The sequence below is a fragment of the Balaenoptera musculus genome, chromosome 20 (assembly GCF_009873245.2).
Source record: "Balaenoptera musculus isolate JJ_BM4_2016_0621 chromosome 20, mBalMus1.pri.v3, whole genome shotgun sequence".
NCBI lineage: Eukaryota > Metazoa > Chordata > Mammalia > Artiodactyla > Balaenopteridae > Balaenoptera > Balaenoptera musculus.
Window position 1 is genome coordinate 35491165 of NC_045804.1, and position 16615 is coordinate 35507779.

The 16615-nt window shown below is 37.8% G+C and overlaps 1 protein-coding gene across 5 annotated transcripts in view; it reads left to right on the forward strand.

The window, feature by feature from the left end:
* The window catches only part of RPS6KB1 (ribosomal protein S6 kinase B1), a 36681-nt gene extending 22044 nt beyond the window's left edge, over nt 1–14637 (forward strand). For 2 of the 5 annotated variants that reach the window (XM_036835649.1, XM_036835651.1), the window contains exons 6-15: nt 35–92; nt 1545–1645; nt 3794–3884; nt 4068–4158; nt 5016–5123; nt 5421–5483; nt 5678–5755; nt 8609–8716; nt 11983–12095; nt 13022–14637. In XM_036835649.1, coding sequence (XP_036691544.1) covers nt 35–92; nt 1545–1645; nt 3794–3884; nt 4068–4158; nt 5016–5123; nt 5421–5483; nt 5678–5755; nt 8609–8716; nt 11983–12095; nt 13022–13259 — 1049 coding nt within the window. In that variant the 3' untranslated portion in view covers nt 13260–14637. Of the gene's footprint in view, nt 1–34; nt 93–724; nt 940–1544; nt 1646–3793; nt 3885–4067; nt 4159–5015; nt 5124–5420; nt 5484–5677; nt 5756–8608; nt 8717–11982; nt 12096–13021 lie in introns of those variants that run through there. The other 3 variants (XM_036835652.1, XM_036835650.1, XM_036835653.1) reach the window with 3 other exon arrangements.
* The last annotated feature ends 1978 nt before the right edge of the window (nt 14638–16615 follow it).

Here is a 16615-nt window from a genome sequence, read left to right on the forward strand (position 1 = left end):
TTTTGTTTCTAATGTCTTTTTCTTTTCTTTACAGGAGGAGAATTATTTATGCAGTTAGAAAGAGAAGGAATATTTATGGAAGACACAGCCTGGTAAGTGAAATTTTTGTGGTTGTATGGATTCAGGTAATAATTCATATAATTAAAAGCAAAATCCTGGTCCCACTGCGGACAGCCAGATGATTCAATAAATTGTTCTGGAGCCAGTTGGTCACTCAGGACTCTAAGAGGGAGAAGCAGCTTTGGGACTTGGCAGCTATTGGAGGTCACATCATTCCTTTGCCCCCAGGCTTTGGGTGGAACGTTCTTCACACCAGTTCCTAACAGAACCATTCTCACTGGGGCTTTCTTTCCTTGAATTGGTAAGCTGCCTGCCTTGGCTCTGGGTGAGTGTGGTTTTCCAGTGAAACTTTATGTGTGGAGCAATGGAAAGTATCAGAAATCATCTCCTCTTTTTGTAGACTTTCCAGTTCCCAAGGTGCAGTCTTAGGGAGGTGATAAGCCTGCACATATCATCTGTGGATTGATTCAACGGCCAGGATGGGATCTACCCTCATATTTCTTAAGATGGCATCTGCTTCAAATTAAAAATATACACACCCTTTTGTGAGATGACAGAATTGGGTAACAATAAATCAGTTTATCCTACACATTAATTGAATAGAAAACACTTAAATGTTTTTTCTACCTTAATTACCAAACTGCATTCCATTGTTTAATTTCAGGCCTTTTCTAACACAGAAGCTGCACTTAAGAGCCTTAGGGATGAAGTGCCCTTTTTTGGAGAAGGCTCTCTGAGCCATGTTGGAGGCTGTGTTTGTGGTCCTGCTGGCTGTGAAACTGCCTCAGTCCTCTAGGACACACCCTCTCCATCCTGGAGTAATCTGCAGGATTGCAACATTGTTATGCAGCCAGTATTGCAGTGCCTTGTGCTTTTCGAATCCAGACAGGGTTGACTCAGCCCTTTATTCTTTTGAGGTAGATAAATTTGAGTGTCACACAGTTTATAGTTGTGGGCTGGCTGGCAAGAGGGAGGGCAGATACTGTGGGCATGAGCTGTATATAAATATGCAGCTGTATTAAGTAAGGGATGCGTGGGCTTCTAAGGGTCAGGTTATAAGGTATTTTTGAAACTAAGACTTGATCTCTGAGAATAACAAAGTTCCTGTTTCCTATGGGATTTAAAAATTGGGGGTGGGTGGGAGAAATTTGCTTTGATCTGGATGACTATTGGCCTAGTTCCTACATAGACAGAACAAAACACGACCAGTGACAGTTTGACATATTCTGGACTTCTTTGCAATTTTAGCAGTATGTTCTAATGATGAAATAAAACATTTTATAGTTTCACTAAATGAGTGAAACGTAAATGTCTCCATGCCTTTTGGCAGCATCCTATGCCATCTCTTTTCCCCATACCCACCCCCACTCCCACTAATTTGGTCTTTGGTGCATGTCTATTTCTTTCAAGGAATTTTGCTCCATACATAAACTGCTTTGAGTAGATTACTCTTTTTAATTTTATTAAATCACTTTTGTTTCCAGCTTTTACTTGGCAGAAATCTCCATGGCTTTGGGGCATTTACATCAAAAGGGGATCATCTACAGAGACCTGAAGCCGGAGAATATCATGCTTAATCACCAAGGTGGAGATATACTGTAAACAATTCTATAGTAAATAATCATCTTAAAATCTTCCCACACAGGTCATGGTCATTTTCAAAGCCCCATATTTATGCGTCAGTTATTACGCATTCCTCCCTCAGAATTTATAGCATCATATGATACTTGTACTTATGGTTGATGAGATTGAAAGAGAATTGAGGATAACTGGCCACAACTACCTTTTCTGGTTTAATCCTTACTCTTTATAGCTTGTCATTCTTTTGAAATCCTTACATAAAGTGTGGTGAGCCAGAAGCCAGTCCAAATACTAATTTTGGTTGGTTCCTTAAATTGGAAAGTGAATCTTAACTTTATAAATTGAGTTTTCTTTACTGATGAAATACATAAGTATTAGAAGCAATATTTTTTATGATAAATTTTATTAATGCTCTAAAAAAGGAAAGGATTAGAATTGAACCAAAATATTTGATATAACTTTGGAGGTAAAATGTTTAGTAGGCATCAGTTTATTCTTGCTGTCTGCAACAACAACAGACATAAAAATCAGACAGACTAATTAATATTCTGTGCAGCTATAGCTAGAGCAAAGTGAGCCTTGATCATTACTGCATGCTGCTACAGACAGTTCAACTTATGTGAGAGTAATCTGGGCTGGCTAGACTTGGCAATTCACTCACATCCCAAAGGAGCAACCAACCAACTCGGGTATCTGGGGGCTGGTGGCAGCTGCTGATCCTTAGATGTCTATCGAATGATGCAAGAGGTAGTTAATGGTTTTAAATTCTTGTACAGAAAATGGTTTATGGACAACTGATGCCAGAATAAGTGTTTCAGATAGTGAGGGGTTTCTTGCTTTCCTTTCTTTTCCCTTTTTTTTTTTTTTTGGAGAAATGTACTTAACCACATACATCACGGGTATCTATGTATCTCTCTCTCTCCCAGTTCTGCCCCCACTGCCACAAATTTAGATTCTGATTGTGAATTCTAAGGCAAGGAATAGGATAGGGAAGTGACTAGTTAACTTCTTTGATCCATAACCTGAGTGTATCAGGTGGCTCTGTGAAAATAAAGGTCATATTTCTTCTGTGTCAGAGTAAAGTACACACCTACATTTGAGTTAATAGTCCATTGCCTTTTCTTTTCTCGAAATAAACTTGGAACTGTAGGGTCCCTGGGGTTGCTGAACCACTGGATAGCTAATGACAGTTCATTAAAACTAAACTTGAACTGAGATGTTCTTTGTGTAAGGTGATGAGTTTTTCACTTTCTGGATCAAAGATGATGGTTCCATGCCATATAGCAGTTTCATTTCTGTTTCCAAACTGCATTGGCAGAATAAGCTAACTTGTTATAGTGACTAAGACTGTTTTAAGAACTGTCAGGTCACAGTTCGTGGTGATAAGAGCTATATGTTTGAAGTACAGTGTCACACCTTTGTTTAACATGCAGAAGATCTTTTTTATGTTCTGTGTACATAATCCAGACTTCATCAAGTTTTCCCAGGACTTACTTGCTCAGGATGGTAAAGGATTCTTGGTATAGGTAAAGCTAAAGCCTTAGACAAGCTGTTTTTCACCTTTTTCTCATCTTCGTTTTACCTTTACTAGATAGATTATATCATTGGCAAAGATAATTTTTTTTTTTTTTGGCTGCTTTGGGTGTTCGTTGCTGCGCACAGGCTTTCTCTAGTTGCGGCAAGCAGGGGCTATTCTTCGTTGCGGTGCGCGGGCTTCTCATTGCGGTGGCTTCTGTTGTTGCGGAGCATGGGCTCTAGGCACATGGGCTTCAGTAGTTGTGGCACGCGGGCTCAGTAGTTGTGGCTCGTGGGCTCTAGAGCGCAGGCTCAGTAGTTGTGGTGCACGGGCTTAGTTGCTCCGCGGCATGTGGTATCTTCCGGGACCAGGGCTTGAACCCATGTCTCCTGCATTGACAGGCGGATTCTTAACCACTGGCCACCAGGGAAGCCCCGGCAAAGATAATTTTGCCCTACCCTTAAAGGGTTATTTAACATCCCATTTATGGATGGAACCTTGCTAGTTCTTGATGTCTCAAAAAATAAATTTAAGGCAGAAAAAGTAAAGTGGAAGGATAGATTATTGTCTTGTATGATACATTCAAATATTGCACATAGAATTCTCAGAATAACCATTTATAATCTTTCATTGTAGGTCATGTGAAACTAACAGATTTTGGACTATGCAAAGAATCTATTCATGACGGAACAGTCACACACACATTTTGTGGAACAATAGAATACATGTGAGCTGCATGTTCAAAGAAATATTACTGGTTTGGGGATAATAGCTAACTTTTACCTGGTTTAAATAATAGTGTGCTAAATTTTCTGTAGCAGCACTTGGTTCTGTATATTGTTTTAAAAATTTTAATTCAGATGATAGGCAAATAATGGATGTTTTAGGCATATTATTTTTCTCTTTATAGGGCCCCTGAAATCTTGATGAGAAGTGGCCACAATCGTGCTGTGGATTGGTGGAGTCTGGGAGCATTAATGTATGACATGCTGACTGGAGCAGTAGGTGCACAGTTAAAAGCTGCATGTATTATGGTCTGTGCTGAGTAGTTATTAAGTCATTACAGCAAGAGATCTTTCCTGTGCTTTTTGAAAATGTTACCAATGAAGTTATTTTTAAAAAATCTAACACTACTGATGCTTTATTAGTAGTATTTGGGCCTCTGTACTTTTATAAATATTTTCATTTAGATGATCTATGTCATGGCCTGTGGTCCTGTGAAATAGAGATAAAACAGATACTGCCCTTATTTTATTTTTTATTTTTTTATTTTTTTTTTTAAATTTTTTTTAATTTTTATTTTATTATTTATTTATTTATTTATGGCTGTGTTGGGTCTTCGTTTCTGTGCGAGGGCCTTCTCCAGTTGCGGCAAGTGGGGGCCACTCTTCATCGCGGTGCGCGGGCCTCTCACTATCGCGGCCTCTCCTGTTGCGGAGCACAGGCTCCAGACGCACAGGCTCAGTAATTGTGGCACACGGGCCCAGTTGCTCCGCGGCATGTGGGATCTTCCCAGACCAGGGCTCGAACCCGTGTCCCCTGCATTGGCAGGCAGATTCTCAACCACTGTGCCACCAGGGAAGCCCCTGCCCTTATTTTATAAATGGAGAAAGTGAAGCATAAAATCAAATGGCTCACCCATTATCACACCAAGTTAATGGTGGCAACCCAGTTCCTTCCAGGGCCTTGCTATTTTCTCTGTGCCGTTGCTCAAAAACTACAGGTCTTTAGCAGTCATCCTATATCACAGCATACATTTCTGATCTCTATGCGTAACTAATTTCAGGAAATGGATAATTCTGTTATTTAAAATTTGATTTTTTCTATGCTAATTTTTCTCACTCTCTTCTACTCTTAGCCCCCGTTCACTGGGGAGAATAGAAAGAAAACAATTGACAAAATCCTCAAATGTAAACTCAATTTGCCTCCCTACCTCACACAAGAAGCCAGAGATCTGCTTAAAAAGGTAGGGTTCTAAAATAGGCACTCAAATCATAAGCTTCAACTACTAGGATTCAAATAGATAGAACTGAATATACATTTTGACTACAGAATCATACACAGGTGTTGACAGAAAAGTCTACAGTTTTTGCAGGCAAAGGACAAATTTGTTTAAAGATTTTCTTTTTATTCCCAAACAATATTTAGAAGTAATTAATAAATCATACATTTGCAAGGCAAAATACACATGCAAATTCTATAAAGAAAAATAATCAGTTTGACTAGGTAAGGTTCATCACTGTGTTTCTTTTCCTCCCTAAAGCTGCTGAAAAGAAATGCTGCTTCTCGTCTTGGAGCTGGTCCTGGGGATGCTGGAGAAGTTCAAGTAGGGATTGGCATGTTTGGTGGTTTGTGGGGAAGATAATGCTATTTTATGTATTTGTGAAGGTTATATGTACTTGCTTATAAGTATAACTTATTTTGTGATTGGTAACTTCAAATAGGCTGTTAATTTGTCAGTCCAGTGAAGTCTGTTCCCCTTAACCTTTCTTCCTGCTCTTTTGTTTTGTTCTTCCCCAGGCTCATCCATTCTTCAGACATATTAACTGGGAAGAACTGCTGGCTCGGAAGGTAGAGCCCCCCTTTAAACCTCTGTTGGTATGTATTCATGAAAGCATATAATCTGAGGGACCTGGCACTTTTTTACAATAAGAAAATATCAGACCAGTAAGAAACATTTATATTTATTAATAGTTCAAAAACTTTGGTCTATCCTCTCTTCAGAATCTTTATTCTGTGCAGTTTTTTTTTTTTAATTTATTTATTTATTTGGTTGCACCGGGTCTTAGTTGCAGGAGGCGGGCTCCATAGTTGTGGCAGGCGTCTCCTTAGTTGTGGCATGCATGTGGGGTCTAGTTCCCTGACCAGGGATCGAACCCAGGCCTCCTGCATTGGGAGCGCAGAGTCCTACCCACTGCGCCACCAGGGAAGTCCCTCTGTGCAGTCTTTTCAGGAACTACTGCCAGCAGCAATTGATGGCTATATTAACTAGTTTAAAGTTGGTTGCCTAAGATGATTAAATATCTCAAGTACTTAGGACTTTTGTGTTTTTTTGCTTTGTTTTGTTTTGCTTAACCCAACCCTGTTTTGAATTTGCTTTTCTATAACAAAGTATCACAAACTAGGTGGCTTAAACAGAAATTTATTATGTCACAGTTCTAGAGGCTAGAAGTTCGGGATCAAGGTGTCAGCAGGGTTGGTTACTTCTGAAGGCTGTGAGAGACTGTTTCATGCCTCTCCCCTAGCTTTTGGTGGTTTGCTGGCAATCTTTGGCATTCCTTGGCTTGTAGGCACATCATCCTAGCTCTGCCTTCATGTTCATGTGGCGTTCTCCTTGTGTGTAGATCTGTGTCCATATTTTCCCTTTTTTGTAAGGACACCAGTCATATTGGGTTAGGATCCCTCCCTACTCCAGTATGACCTTATCTTAACTCATTACATCTGTAATGGCCTTCATTCCAAATAAGGTCACATTCTGAGGTACTGGGGGTTAGAACTTCATTATATGACTGTTGGAGGGACATAGTTCAAACCATAACAATATGTTTATGAGTAAATGAGTTAGCGTATTAGTTCTTGTCTTTTTCCCATCTCAAAATTTGAGAAAAGATAGTTTCTTTTTCTATTTCTTGAGATGATGGTGGAGGAGAAGGAATAGGATAATGATGATGATTATTTGGTCCTGGAGCACAAGGTGACTTGCTTTAAAATTTCAACATACATAACTGTAAGGATAATTAACCCTCATATACCAACTATCCAGCTTCAAAAATTATTAAGTCATCTTGTTTAAACATAAACATAACCACCGTGCTATCATCACAACTAAAAAGATGACAGTTTCCCCAATTGTTTCTTTTTTTTCCTGTTGGTTTGTTTCAATAAGGATTCAATCAAGACCTATGTAGTTTGGTTACTATGTCTCTTAGGTCTCTCCATCTATAGATATCCTCTCTCAATTCCTCCTTTGAGGACTTAATGAAGAAACTGGACCATTTGTCCTGTAGGGTTCCTCACATTTTGATTTTGCTGATTTTAACCCCATGTTGTCCTCAGCCATGTTCATCTGTTCCTTGTATTTCTGGAAACTGGTAGTTTAGTTTTAGTTTAGATCTGATTCACATTAAACTTTTGGTACTATATATTTTGATCAGAAGATATATATACTTACATTTTAAAAAAAAATGTTAGTGGTCATTGATTATTGCCTATATCAGTGGTTCTCAGCCAGGGTTGATTTGGCAAGGTCAGAGACAAGTTGTCACAACTTAGGGAGGAGTGCTACTGGTACTTAGGGGATAGAGGCCAGAAATGCTGCTAAACATCCTATAATGCACAGGACAACATCCTACAGCAAGAATCATCAGGCCCAAAATGTCAGAAGAGCTAAGGTTGAGAATCTATAGCCTAGTTCCAAGATTTCATTAGGGGTTTGCAAAATTGCCTTACTCTAATACTGTTATTCATTCTTTATTTATTAGGTGGAATTGTTCTGTAAAAAGATACTCTTGTATCAGTTGTTTGGTTACCTGAGGCGCAGTTTATACAGGAAAGGCAGGATAAATGTTTCTTTCCCAGTTTGCAAAATAATGAATTAGTTCCCTAACATCTTCCAAAATTGACCAATGAATTGTGTGATTTTTTTTTTTAGTATAATTATGAACTCATGCTGTTTAACATATTTGTGTTTCAATTCATTGCAGTTATTTTTATTGATGTTCGGTTTTTCCCATCTTTAGACACTGGGTGCTTCTTTGTGTAGGTTCCTGAGTTCTTTTTTTTGGGCCTCGCAGCATGCGGGATCTTAGTTCCCCAACTGGGGATGGAACTTGTGCCCCCTGCAGTGGAAGCTTGGAGTCTTAACTGGACTGCCAGGAAAGTCCCAGTTGCTGGGTTCTTTTGACACAACCACATGGTCTGATGTTGTACCAGAGAGAGGAAATTAAAGAAACAGATCTGGTGGTTAGATCTGGGTGATAATATTCCTCCACAAGAAAATATACTCATGCAGAGTAGAATATTACTTTTGCTCCTTGAGAAATTTAAAGGAATGAAATATGGTATGGGAAGAAACTTTAACTAGAGCATATTATGTGCTTTGTGTTTAAACTCTGCTTCAAGTTTATTACAAATTTGCCAACTGCGCAAATTGTCTCTAAAAAGGGATTTCACCAGTGGGCTAGCCACACTGAAGCTTTGTGAGAAGGGAAGATATTCAGATTTTTAATAGGAATGATAACTGTGTACTAAAGATGTAGTTTGACCTTTGATACTTTCCACCTGTATTTATTTTTCAATCTGTGCCTGCTAAGGCTATTTTGCTACTTTATTACAGTCAAACCCTGAGAAAAGAGGTCTATCTAGCGCCTTCTCTAATGTGTGTAATGCATTTGATTGATATGTATAATGTAGTCTGTTCACCATTTTCTAATCATTTTGTTTTTTATAAAGCAATCTGAAGAGGATGTGAGTCAGTTTGATTCAAAGTTTACACGTCAGACACCTGTTGACAGCCCAGATGACTCAACTCTGAGTGAAAGTGCCAACCAGGTCTTTCTGGTAAGTGAAAGAATTTCTGATGTAGCCATGGGAAATTTAAGTATGAGGATGGGCCCTTTTCAGTAAGAAACGCCTTTTTAATAAGAAAATTTCAGTTTGCTTGCTTTAGAGTTCATGCAGATAACCTGAGGTGCTTTTTTTTTAAAAGTTATCCCCTTATAACTTGTTGATAAGTTAGAAAACTCATTCTCATAATCCAGCATTCCATTTTAGCAATTAGAGTCAGAGTATGTGATTCCTTTTTTTGAATAGCCCACTGACTTAAAATGTTTGGCTCAGCATCTGAACTGAAGTCCACACAGTCATAGCAGTAGGAGAAGAAGAGCTCATAGTAACTATTTTATTCCTGAAACAGCTAAAGATTTTTTGTCTGTAGGGGATTTTTAACCTGTTGATTGTGAATATTTGACATCAAAATATATTGGTTCATATGTGATTGTAAGCAAATTAATCCTAAGGAGGAGGTATCTGTATTGATTTATACCTTGTCTCCTCAGACAAAAAAAACAGAATTTTAGATTTTGATTAACAGAAATGATAGGTTTATATCTGATGACCATCATTGCATATTATTTGCCTAGTACTTATTTTATTACTATAATTACATGTCATGTGAATATCTACCCGATTTTATATCATTTGTTTCCTTTGTCATTTGTCATTAACCTTTGTCATTTCTTTTTGGATTATCCCTAGGGAGAATAGAATATGGGGAAAGTAATCATTTGGAAGTTTTTTTTCTTCCTTATTTGTTTCTGAGTTCACTGGATTTGTCACTAACTTAATTTTCAAACTTTTTTTAAAAAATAATGCTCTCAGTATAACACACCACAGTAGTGTTGTATCTTTGGGGGTGGAGGGTCAGTTCTAAAGTTAGCATGGAATACAAAAATTGTGTATGGGCAAAATAACAGTTAAGTCACCATAGTACAGTATGCTTTTGAGTAAACAACATTGAATAGTAATAATTCTATAAATGTATGATTATATGGTGATATAAGAACATACATGCAAAATATAATTTTATAGCATTTTAATTACATAAGAGGGAAAGATGAACGCATGTTGTTAAATTTATGTCAGCATGATGCAAAGTTACTGTATCCCCCTTAGTACAATCTCTTATCAGTTAGGGAAGTAGGCATGATTCATTTTAATTGTGTCATTGCTTTCTTTTTTTCTCTCATGATGTGGAATTTTGTTTTCTACTGATGTGGAATTTATACCTTTGATTTAACATACAGACCTTTTCTTCAACTGAGCATTACAGAGTTTTAGCTAGTTTGACAATTGTTTTCCCCCATAAAAAAAAAAGTCTAGAAACACCTTACTACAAAGAAATCCAGAGTTGTGGTGGCAGAAGTTATGTATCTAAGCTTTCATTCCATTTAAAGTATTGCTGATCTTTTTATTTGTTTATTTATTTATGGCTGTGTTGGGTCTTAGTTGCGGCACGCAGTATCTTTGTTGAGGCATGCAGTATCTTTATCTTTCATTGTGGCACGCAGGCTCTTCGTTGTGTCATGCAGGCTTTTCTCTAGCTGTGGCGTGCGGGTTTTCTCTTTTCTAGTTGTGGTGCGCAGGTTCCAGGGCACGTGGGCTCTGTAGTTGTGGCGCGTGGGTTCCAGAGTGCAAGGGCTCTGTAGTTTGTGGCACGCAGGCTCTCTAGTTGAGGCGCACAAGCTCAGTAGTTATGGCACGTGGGGTTAGTTGCCCCACGGCATGTGGGATCTTAGTTCCCTGACCAGGGGTTGAACCCTCATCCCCTGCATTGGAAGGCAGATTCTTTACCACTGGACCACCAGGGAAGTCCGTGTTGAGCTTTTCTTAATTACTTAAATTGGCTAACTAATGAATACAAGAACAATTCATTTGTTAGGTTGTAGCCAGAATTCTGTACACAAAGTGTATCTGTTTTAAAATTAATTTAAAATAGTAACAGCCCACTTATCTGGAGATTGTGGCTGTAGTAACTTCAATTAATATTTCAATTCCTATTAGAATTCAAGGAAATTCAAAGATGATTAAGGCACAGTCTGGTCCTCTTGGTAGTTATAGCTTTAGCCCACAAGAACATGTGGGGAAATGGCCTTCGTAGTCCACATGTAGCTGTCACAACAAAGCATACGCTCTACAGAATTGCACCTTACTCTTTAGGACTTCACCCAGAGCCTTATTGAATCTTTTTATTATAACTCAAATGCCTACTCATAAGTGACAAGAATAATAAATAGAAGGGAAGATAGGTATAGGATTAACTGTTTTGGGGGGTTTTTTAAAATATTTATTTATTTATTTATTATTTATTTATTTATTTTTGGCTGTGTTGGGTCTTCGTTGCTGCGCGTGGACTTTCTCTAGTTGCGGCAAGCAGGGGCTACTCTTCGTTGTGGTGCACGGGCTTCTCATTGCGGTGGCTTCTCTTGTTGCAGAGCACGGGCTCTAGGCGCACGGGCTTCAGTAGTTGTGGCACGTGGGCTCAGTAGTTGTGGCTCACGGGCTCTAGAGCACAGGCTCAGTAGTTATGGCGCACGGGCTTAGTTGCTCCGCGGCATGTGGGATCTTCCTGGACCAGGGATTGAACCTGTATCCCCTGCATTGGCAGGCAGATTCTTATCCACGGCACCACCAGGGAAGCCCAGGATTAACTGTTAAAGGGATAAACGTGAACAGCAAGATAAATGACAGCTGGTAGCCTAATAGCAAGGTCCAAGAAAGAACTAAAGCTAACAAAATTGCATTACTGTCTCTTAAAATTAAGTTTTCACAATGCCGACCCTTATTCATCAGGAAAATCTGAATCTATCCATTCATTGGTATAAAACCAGAAAGATCACATGTGCCAAGTTAGAGAATTCTATTTTTACTTTGGCCTAATAATGAGAAACTGTTTGGGGGTGATAATCTTAGTTGCTTATATGCATGTGGCTAGAAACACTAGAATTTCTTTGCATTTATCTTCGTATTTAACATCTTAATGTAGAGCCTACATTTTCCTGTTTTGTTCTACTCCTTTCAGTAGAGTGAAATTTTGTTTGCTGGCATATGGGGCTCAATAGAATTCTGCTCTCTGGAGGTCTGTGCCTCAAGAAATGACTGGAAAGAAGGTAACGGGGTGTGAAATGAGATTGAGGAGATTGGATAATATCCACATTGGTGATTTTAGGTGTACATCATTGTCCTGGTGTGTCAGAGATTGAACCACCACATTTTCTTGATGTATATGACAAAATCCTATTCTGTAGTCCACTGTTACTGTCTTTCAGGGTTTTACATATGTGGCTCCATCTGTACTTGAAAGCGTGAAAGAAAAGTTTTCCTTTGAACCAAAAATCCGGTCACCTCGAAGATTTATTGGCAGCCCACGAACACCTGTCAGGTATTCAGACTTATTCTTTTTTTTAACCTAGAAGAGCATTGCTTAAGAAATTTATGCCAAGTTACATAAATGGAAGATCTGTCATTCTCTTTGACATAAGCACAGCATCTACACCTTCTAATATTGCAAGTGACTAGTCTGTGACTGATCAATAATAATATGCTATATAGTTTACCTCCCCTCCTGAAAATAAGCCGTCACACTGGAAAGTGTACTCTTTAACCATTCATTCAACATTTATTGTGTACCAGGGGTTGTGCTACATTCTGGGGACACATGATTAAGACAGGAATTGTCCTTGTCCTGATGAAGCTTACTATTTAGTGAGAGAGAGTCAAAATAAAGAAGGAGATAAAATATGTAATTACAAGTAGCGCCAAATGCTATGTGAAAAAAAAAATAGAGTGTGGTACTAGAATGCAAAAAATAACAAGGGGACTCCTATTCATGGAGAAATAGCTAGCCATACAAAATACAGAAATACAAGGATGTTACAGGTAGAAGAACAGCTCATGCAAAAGCCCTAAGGGAGGAAAAAACTTGGCCTTTTTCTTGGAAATGAAAGGCAGGTCAACATTCCTGAAGTGTGGTGAGCGAGGAAGAGAATGGCAAAGGTTTGGAGAAATATTTTAAATGCAATGAGCAGCTGTTTTAAGTGGGGGAGAAAATGATTTTTTTAAAAAAGTAAGTATCATTGATGGTTTTATGAGGGCAAGTAGAGAGGTAAAGGGACCAGTTAGGAAACTAGCAATTAGTCTAGGGGAGAAATGGCTCAACTTCTGCTTTTGCGCTAATCCACACAAAAATGAAATTAAATGGAAAAAAAAAAAAAAAAGTCACATTACCCCACTCCCTTTAAATGTAAGGGAAATGTTCCTTGTTGAGATAGTACTTGAGACGAATGACAGCTCTTCCTTGTCTTAAAGCCCTGTCAAATTTTCTCCTGGGGATTTCTGGGGAAGAGGTGCTTCAGCCAGCACGGCAAATCCTCAGGCGCCTGTGGAATACCCAATGGAAACAAGTGGAATAGAGCAGATGGATGTGACGGTGAGTGGGGAAGCTTCAGCACCACTTCCAATACGACAGCCGAACTCCGGGCCATACAAAAAACAAGCTTTTCCCATGATCTCCAAACGACCAGAACACCTGCGTATGAATCTATGACAGAGCAATGCTTTTAATGAATTTAAGGCAAAAAAGGTGGGGAGAGGATGTGTGAGCATCCCGCAAGGTGAAACAAGAAGACTCAAAATGACAGTCTCGAAGAGTCAGTGTCATTACATAGAACACATTGGACAGAGGAAAAATAAACATGGATTTTAAAAAATCAATCAATGGTGCAAAAAAACTTAAGTGAAAATAGTACTGCGGAACTCTTAGGCACATCAATTAATTGATTCCTAGCAACATCGTCTCAACCTATCAAGGATTTTCATGTTGATGGCTCGAAACTGACAGTATTAAGGGTAGGATGTTGCTTCTGAATCACTGTTGAGTTCTGATTGTGTCGAAGAAGGGTTATCCTTTCATTAGGCAAAGTATGAGTTTGCCTGTAATACTTGCAACTAAGGACAAATTAGCATGCAAGCTTGGTCAAACTTTCCAGCAACATGGAATCAAAGACGAAAGAAACTTAACAATTGATGTTTTACGTGCAAACAACCTGAATCTTTTTTTATATAAATATATATTTTTCAAATAGATTTTTGATTCAGCTCATTATGGAAAACATCCCAAACTTTAAAATGCGAAATTATTGGTGTGAAGAAAGCCAGACAACTTCTGTTTCTTCTCTTGGTGAAATAATAAAAATGCAAATGAATCATTGTTAACCACAGCTGTGGCTCGTTTGAGGGATTGGGGTGGACTTGGGGTTTATTTTCAGTAACCCAGCTGCAATACCTGTCTGTAATACTAGAAAAAAAAAATCTATTTAATCATTTCTACTTGCAGTACTGTTATGTGCTAAGCTTAACTGGAAGCCTTGGAATGGGCATAAGTTGTATGTCCTACATTTCATCCTTATCCTGGGCCTGCATTGCACTGGAAAAATATCGCCACCTTATACCAGTATTTGGTTCAAGACGTCAAATGTGTTCAGCCTATGGCTGAAGAAGGACAGAAGAGAGGATAAAATGCATATCGAGGGCGGCAAAGTGAGAGAGAGGAGGGAGATCCAGGGGAAGAGGGTGTTGCCACGGTCCACCCTCTATGTCTAATCTCTTTACAGCAAATTGGTAAGGTTTTAAGTTTCACTTCTTTTTACTGTTTTTGGTGTCTGCCTTCCTTACATTTTTTCCTCAATGGTTTTAAAAGGAAAAAAGGTATTTTTTTTTCCTATATTGGGGCTACATTTTTTGATTGTAAAAGTATTTGATGGCCTTTTGATGAATGTCTTCCACAGAAAATAAGAAAACTCAGTGGCTTAATTTAGGAAACATGTTAACAAAACACTATGTTTTTGAAAATTGTAACAAAGTCTACATAAGTGATTTACAGGTACAAAGAATAAAAATAAAGGTAACTTTACCTTTCTTAAATACTTCCTGCCTTAAAGAGAGCGTTTCCATGACTTTTAGCTGGTGAAAGGGTTTAATATCTGCAGAGCTTTATAAAAATATTATTTCAGTGCATACTGGTATAATAGATGATCATGCAGTTGCAGTTGAGTCTTACCACCTCTTTTTGTTTGTCTTTTATAATGTCTTCAGTCTGAGTGTGCAAAGTCAATTTGTAATATTTTGCAACCCTACGATTTTTTTTAAATAGATGCTGCTTGCTATGTTCTCCAAACCTTTTTGAGCCATAGGATCCAAGCCATAAAATTATTTATGCATGTTGAATTCAGTCAGAAAAAAGCTTTGCTTATTTAAATGGCGGTTCGAGTGAGATAAGATGAAATCCTATGACATTAAGCAAGAACAGAACCATGAAAAATGATTGGAAATATACCTTTTCAATTGTGGCAATAAATGAAACGATTGATAACAGCTCATCTTCGGACAGAAAGCCTTTTTTTTTTTTAAATCATTCCCTCTAGACCTCCTCTTCCCTTATTGCAGCAGTCTACTGAGAACTTTATAACTGTAGCTAATAAATTAGAAACTAAATAATGGTAAGGGCAGAAATTGTACTTAAAGTGCAGGTCTTTGTTCTCTGACAGTTTATGATGTCTGAAAAACAGAACCCAAAAAGCTATGGTGATTGTACAGGCTTCATTTCCGACTGTAAATGGCTTGTACTACTCTGATACTTGTTTTCAAATGTGTTTACTAACTATAGTGTTGACTGCCTGACCAAATTCCAGTGAAAGTTTTACACCAAAATATTCCTCCTCAGTCCTATTTGCTAGTAACATTTGCACTGTGATTGGCTGGCTATAACCACCCCATAGTTAAACCAGTTTCATAATTAGTACTGCCAGCAATACTGGCAAACACTGTAACTTTCTGCATAAAAAGTATTAATTGCACACTTACCATTCACACAAATGTTTTTCAAACTTAACATTCAGTGAAGTTAATTTTCTATACTGTGGCAAGTTTATTGAGAAATTGTTTCATAAATGGATATTCCTACTATGACTGTGAAAACATGTCAAGTGCCACTTTAGTGTCACAGACAGAAAGCACACACCTATGCAATATGGCTTACCCTATATTTATTTGTAAAAACCCAAGCATAGTTTAAAAATATATGTCAATAATACTAGTCTTGAGTTTCTAAGAAGGTTCTTTATGATTATTCCAGGTAAGTGTATAAAGAGATTAAGTGTTTTTCTTTCATCACTTGATTATTTTCTTTAAAATCAGCTATTACAGGATATTTTTTTATTTTATACATGCTGTTTTTTAATTAAAATCATTGAGAGCTGAAGTTTACTAATTTTGATTTTATAAGGTTTGTAGCATTACAGAATAAACTGGGATTTATAAACCAGCTGTGATTAACAATGTAAAGTATTAATTATTGAACTTGAACCAGATTTTTAGGAAAACTGTTATTTCTTTTTCCCCTTTATGGTCTTAACTAATTTGAATCCTTCAAGAAGGATTCTTCCATACTATTTTTTGAGATAGAAGGTAATTGGGGGGGAAGAATGCATGTATGATACTCCATAAATTCAACATTCTTTAAGAAATAAATGATTAATAAGCTGCATCTTCAATAGTATTAATATCCCAAGCCTTGGATTTTATATTTAATATAGGACCTACCTATTTTGGTTACTTAGTCATATGGTTCCTAGCTTATAAGGGCTAGATCTAAGATTATTCTCATGAGAAATGTTCAATTTATGCAGAATGGATTTTGAGGCTGTGGAAATGGTTAATTCCTCAAATAAAAACATCAATGTCCAAACATCTACCTTTTTTCATAGGAGTAGACACTAGCAAGCTGGACAAAATAATCATAAAGTATTTGTTCCACCATGACCTGTGGTCTGTTGCTGATTGATACAAAATTCTTCATGTGTGATTCTTAATTTACCACTATAGCACAAGTATTATATCAGTGGA